This window comes from Galeopterus variegatus, unplaced genomic scaffold, assembly GCF_000696425.1.
Source record: "Galeopterus variegatus unplaced genomic scaffold, G_variegatus-3.0.2 Scaffold1978, whole genome shotgun sequence".
Classification (NCBI taxonomy): domain Eukaryota; kingdom Metazoa; phylum Chordata; class Mammalia; order Dermoptera; family Cynocephalidae; genus Galeopterus; species Galeopterus variegatus.
In genome coordinates, this window is record NW_007728089.1 from 135,889 (window position 1) to 142,688 (window position 6,800).

Sequence of the window (6,800 nt, forward strand, 5' to 3'; positions counted from 1 at the left end):
TGGATATTAATCCTTTGTCAGATGTATATTTTGCAAATATTTCCTCCCACTCTGTTGGTTGTCTTTTCACTCTGTTAATTGTTTCTTTTGCTGTGAAGCTTTTTAGTTTGATATAATCCCATTTGTTTATTTTTCCTTTGGTTGCCTGTGCTTTTGGGGTCGTATTCATGAAATCTGTACCCAATCCTACTCCCTGGAGTGTTTTTTTTTCCTTTGGTTGCCTGTGCTTTTGGGGTCGTATTCATGAAGTCTGTACCCAATCCTACTCCCTGGAGTGTTTTCCCTATAACGTAATATTTTACACAATGATGTACTGAATATTTTCTATTGTGTCTGGAAGATTTGCAAATCAAATTAAACCTTGAAAAAAAAAGACAACTCTCATTTCCAGCTGCACAGTTATTCATTTCTTAAATATTTGGTTTGATTTGAATAATGCTAATTTAAGTAATATTGCTAAGAGGTGTGCTTAGCGAAGTGACATGGATAGCAGAAAGAATACAAGTTCAGCCAGGGCTTGGGTCTGATCCCATGTTTGTCCCCAGCTGGCTAGCTGTGTAACCTGGGGCAAATTATTGCATCTCCTAGAGGCTGCTTTCTCATCTATAAAATGGGCATAATAATACCTGCCTCACAAAATTGTGAAGTGAAATGAGCTAATACATCAAAATATCTACTGCAGAGTCTAGCACTCAGCAATCAATAAGTGAAAGCTATGGGCATTATCTTGAACGTCAGTGTTAAGGGTTAATGTAGCACAGGTTGCTCATACACGGTCTGTGGTCTGCCCTTGACAGTGGTTGCAGAGGCTCAGTTCTGAGGCTAGAGGGTTTCAATGTCTTGGAATGACAGGACTGACTTGCTTATTAACCTTTCCAACAGAAGCTTTTTGGTTATACTTAGTAATTCTCTGATATATTAATTAATATAATTCTCTTATTAATTAGTGGGTCCACTCGTTGATATAACTGATAAAAAAAAGTTTGCAAAAGGCATATTAAAATATTTAAAAAGGCCAGCTACCTAACGACAGTCTGAACAAACAGCAAAATTTAAAGTAAGAAATATGAACTACTTGTTGGTCAATGCATAACAAAATTGATAATCCCAGATACATGGAATAATGACTATATTTTAATCTACATTCCATGCTAAAAATGTATGTTCCACACTGAGATGGAAACTGGCAGTGCATGTATACAATGGATCTATTATTAGTTGAACTCCAACCCATGATCCCTTGTCTTCTTGAGAATGCATGTGAGCAAACCCAAGTCTCCGAACATTTGCCAAGAGCCCTGCTACTGACTTCAGATTCAATGGTAAGAAAGAGGTGATTTTTAAAACATAAATTTCTTCTGCTTATTGAGGAGTACACGCAACATTTAGAAACAAAGTATAAAAAAGAAAAAAGTCATAATCCCCATCACTCAGGAAAAACCCACTAATAATTTTGGTATAATTTATTCCATTCTTCGTTGCATAAATTTTGTCTATTTACTTGAAATGATATAGTATATATGGTTTTATGTCCTGCTTTTGACTCTTAATGTAATGCATAAGCATTTTCCTTCTTGTCACCAATAATACAAACATTTTTAAAGATTAAACAGCACTTAATCATACAGAGGCACCACAATTTTCTGGCCATGTCCCTCCCGCTTGCTGTGTCCTTACTGTTTCCTGTCCACTACGTGTAATGCTGCACTAGGCTCCTTGCCCATCACGCGTTTTTCTGTATCTACACTCACAACAGCAATCTAAGGGGGTGTGTCCACTGTATTCTGCTAGCAGTGAGTACTGCCCCACTCCAATCACAACTCTGAAAATACTCTAGTATTAGCAAGAATTTTAAGAATATGTGCCTCTATAAACCACAGTCATGGGCCACATAATGATGTTTCAGTCAGCAGAAGACCACATATATGACGATGGTCCCACAAGACTATAACAACTACACCAAAGGAAAAGGAGAAAGCAAAGCTGGGGAGCTTATGTAGAGACTGAGTAAGTCCTAAGACCCAAGGCAGTATCCACTGGGTAAAGAAAAATCGGATAATTAGTACAAGCAGGCCTATCTCAAGGACAGGAAAATGCTGCCAAGAGAAAGTAGAGTCTGAGATATAGCTCCGTCTAACTAGGCTATACCCATATATCCACAGGCTCAGCACATTATGAGGCTGTCCACAATCTTTCCCCTGTCTCAGGAAGCCTTGAACTTAGTCTTTTAGTGAAGTACCTTCATGAAACTGCAGGTCTCATTGTTATACTAGTTAAGTCACATGAAGAATGCTAAAGTCAGTCAAAGCTTAGAGGTCATGATAACTTTTTTCAAATAAGTGAAGTACTGCTGTGAAAAGGAATTAGAATGATTAGCTATGGCCCCATACGCAATACTGAGACTAGTGAGGGTTAATTGCAGTCCAACAGTTAGGGACAGCTGTAGCACAATGACACAACACTCTGCGGCATCTACTTTGAGCTGAGCCACACTGAGCACGGAATACTCACTGCCTCCCTAAGCAGCCTGCTTCTTTCAGCACAGGCATCCCTGTCACTGGGCAAACAGCACAAAGATGTACACCTGAAGCTCCAAACACTCAGCCCTAAGCTTCTGACTACCAATCTTGGGGGAAAAATCACTTAATATTTAAAAATTCGAATGACATGTGTCCAGTCTACTTCAAGTCTGTACTGAAATAGCAAGCCAAAATATTGTAGAGTAATAATAATGACGATGATGATGATGATGTGTCCTCTTACAAACCAAAGGAGATTTGCCTAGAATCCATCTTCTTCCGACCAAGCCCATCTATCTAAGTAAACTCATCAGATGATGATGATGTGTCCTCTTACAAACCAAAGGAGATTTGCCTAGAATCCATCTTTCCTAAAAGATCCCCCAACCAAACCCTGACTACAGAGTGCAGCCATCCAGGCAGAGGTGCAGACGTCAGCACCAACACAGTAACTCTCTGCCAGAGAAGCAGCCACCAGAGCTGCTGATGCAGGTCACAGTCCCCTGCCTCCCCTCCCACCATCCTATAACGAGCAGAACATAAACTGGGGGAACCATGGCCTGCTCCACTCAGGGGATACCACGCGACTCCCCAGCTTCCTCGTGATCTTCTGTTTCTTGGTGAGACCTTCTGACTATCACTCTTTGATTTATTCTCACTTATGAAAAAAATGTTATAAAGAAACATCAAATAACTATGAAAAAAATTATTTCTCCTACAAGTTTTATAAAAATCAAACTTCACTCTTAATCAAGAAAATAAGGCAAGCCTTTTGTATTATTTCTTCCCTGATTTTCTAAAAATAAAGATGTTTCAGAAGCCTGAAGTTTTATATAAAGCAACTACTTCAAATGTGGCCTTTAGGATACAATAGTCATCAGATTTATTTTTGGAAAGCTGAGTAGGTCAAGAATACCTAAAATAACCTGTTTCTATTTAAAATACCCTAATCACTTTGTAACTTGGAAGAAGAAAAAAAGATTGTTTAAAAGGATTATTCAAAACGTAGACATCAGCCCAGCACGTGTATTTCACGTGGAGCTGGTGATAACTACCCTGAAGAACAAAGAATAGATTTCTTTCCACAGATGTGTGAAAATGTAGCCAAGTACTTGAGAAAAAACTAAAAGATGCAATGTTGGACAGTCCTGTCTCCTGACCCCAAGGGAAATACATCAATTGTGAAATAACTTGTTAAATCCAAACCAAAAAAAAAAATGTATTTTTAAAGGGATATTTGCATGCTGCAATCTCAAAATGTTTTAACCAGAGGAATTTTACAGCCAAAATGGACTCTCTTTTCTAGAGATAGCCACAGGAAAAGAAATTCTGGGAAAAGAGGAGCAATGGACTCCAGTTAAAAGTAGACAGTGTGGTATCAGTGGGACAGAAATGCTTATGAGATGCTTTATTTCCAAAATTTTAAGAAGATGGTGCTGTGGATTGAATGTCCCCCCCAAAACTCGTTGAATTTAATCCCCACTGTGACAGTGTTAAGAAGGCAGGAAATCCTATTATGGTAATTGAGAGGTGGGGCCTTCAAGAAGTGAGTAGATTATGCGGACCATGCCCTAGTGGATGGATCGATCCACTCACGGAGTAATAATCTGACGGTTTAATGGGTGGTCACAGGCATGGGTCTGATGGCTTTAAAAGGAGAGCAAGTGAGGCGGGTAGCTCTCTCTTGCTCAGTCCATTCGCCATGTGACACCCTGCATCGTTAGAGTCACCACCCACAAAAAGACCCTCACCAGATGTGTTCCCTGGACTTGGGACTTGCCAGGCTCTGACACTGTAAGAAATAAATTTTATTTCTTTATAAATTACCTAGTTTCAGGTGTTGTGTTATAAGCAAGAGAAAACAGACTAATACATGGTCACTACAAAGTTATTTTACACAAATGTTGCTTTTTTATGTCTCATTTCCAGGAGCCATAGGTACATGAAATGATGACTTAGATTTGCCAGAAATCCATTAGCTATAGATCTCTGTAGTAGCCTATGTCCTCGTGGAGAGCAAAGCAGATTCAGAAGAAACAGGAGGCTTTGCCCAGAAGAAGCTTACCCACCGGAAGGGGTGAAAAGTTAGTGATAACTTTAGGATTTTGAGCTCATCAAAGGAAGGGCCACTACCACTGCACCCCCAGTCCGTGGCTCAGAGCCTTGCATGTGGCATATGATCAATTAAGTGTTTGCTATGCTGAAACGAATGACAATACAAGCTGAGCACACAGAAAGAGATGAGAATTACCAAAAAAGTTTCCAGGTAGAATAGCCTCCAACAGGGGCCCAGAGGATCGTGGGCTTTTTGCCAGCTCTCTCTGTCCCAGAAAATCTCGATGAAGCCAGCTCTCTCTGTCCCAGAAAATCTCGCAATTGTTCCTTTTTTTAAAAAAATTTTTAAAATTTATTTATTTTAACTGGTAAGGGGATTGCAGCCCTCAGCACGGTGTGGTCTGCACCACGCTCAGCCAGTGAGCACACCGGCCATCCCTATATAGGATCCGAACCCGTGGCCTCGGTGCTATGAGTACCACACTCTCCCAAGTGAGCCATGGGGCCAGCCCTATAAACAATTGTTCTTGATGGTCCACCTGCATGGTTCCTTCTTGGAATCAACAAGCATTTTATGGTCACCTACAAATGCATACCAGTACGCTATACAATTCACCAACACTGAACCAAAAAAATATTGTCACACTTTGCGTGATTATTTTGACAATGTTAAGACAGCTTTATTGTTATGCTAAGTTTTGATCCTCTGTCAAAATTAGAGTGGTATATGCATTTGCTAGAGCAAGAATCTTCAGTGAGACCCATTCTACTGCTGTGCCTGTATATCTAACATGCCCACCTTTGGTAGGTCCTTTCCTGTTCAGCACGGCCTGCTGTTCCTCCGTGATATTCAGCCGCCGAACCACATCAGCTAGGGCTGATTTAAGCAGTTGGATGTCATCTTCTTGCATCTGGACCCTCTGCTCCAGGGAGGCAATGCGGTCTGTTACCTCCATGCTACTTGCAGCAGAAGCGCTGTCATCTGCACCAAAGGAAAGGATCCAGTGAGTTCCAAATGCTCCCCAGGGAAATCAGACCCATAAATGTACACTAACTAGCACATTGCTTTACCACAGTACAATTTACAAACTGAAGACAACTGCTCTTATGCAGAAATCATGAGAAATCTTGTGCTTCACAGAACTACAACTCTTCATTCTACTGTAGTCTTTTCATTCTCTACGTCTGTGCTTTCTGTTTTTAAACTACAGTTTTAATTACCATCATAGTTTTCTACATGCAGGCCAAATTATTTTCTTTTCAATGATATGAAAGAACCTCAGTAGTAGAAGAGATGTTAGGATATGTCTGCTTCAACTCTCCATACATGGCAGAAATCCATTCTGCATGGTCTTCTAGCTTTTGTTCCAACAATGCTGACAGGTAGGTTATATAATCCTAAGGCCACACTACCCATCTGTCAAGACTTTTAAGGTCAAAGCAATATGAGTGGTCAAATATGTTTTGTAAATATACCCTTATAGCTGTGGTAATCGATTTTCTTATACACAATCATAATTCCCAACTCCTAATCAGGGTCTACAAGGCTTTACGTGATCTTCCTCACCTCTCCGACCTCATTTCACATTATTCTTTTCTTCCCTTACTGTGCTCCAGTCCTGTTGGCCCCTCTTCCCCACCTAGAGCTTTGGTACAGTTGAGTATCCCAAATCCAAACATCTTAACTCTGAAATGCTCTAAAATCTGAAACTTTTTGAGCACTGACATGACACTCAAAGGAAATGCTCATTGGAGCATTTCAGATTTGGGATGCTCAACTGGTTAAATATAATGCAAATATTCCAAAATTGGAAAAAATTCAAAATCTGAAACACTTCTGGTCCCAAGCATTTCAGATAAGGGACACTCAAGCAACATCTGTTGCCTCTGCTTGAGACATTTCTCAGCCAGCTTTCTGCATGACCCAATTCTTGTTCTTTAGGTCTCAACTCAAATAGAAGTTTTTTAGAGCATCTTTCTCAAAACCTACTTAAAGATGTTACTTTCTATCTCATCAACCTTATTTATTCCACAGCATGTACCATAAACTATAATCACCTTGTTGGTTCATTTATTGTTGACCTCTCCCAATAGAAATGTAAGCATCATGGAGTCACTTCTGCTTCCAGGTATGGCAGTCTAAGACCCTACCAGATGGCATACCCCATACAGAAAGCAATTATGAAGCCTGGAAATAACACAAAAAACAACTACTTGAAGGTACTA

The 6,800-nt window shown here is 40.0% G+C and overlaps 1 protein-coding gene across 3 annotated transcripts in view; it reads right to left on the bottom strand.

Moving 5' to 3' along the window:
- EML1 (echinoderm microtubule associated protein like 1) overlaps nt 1-5,551 on the bottom strand; it is a 90,023-nt gene extending 84,472 nt beyond the window's left edge. For all 3 annotated transcript variants that reach the window (XM_008579905.1, XM_008579907.1, XM_008579904.1), the window contains exon 1: nt 5,374-5,551. In XM_008579905.1, the coding sequence (XP_008578127.1) occupies nt 5,374-5,530 (157 nt within the window). In that variant the 5' untranslated portion in view covers nt 5,531-5,551. The remainder of the gene's footprint in view (nt 1-5,373) is intronic.
- Nucleotides 5,552-6,800: the final 1,249 nt, after the last annotated feature.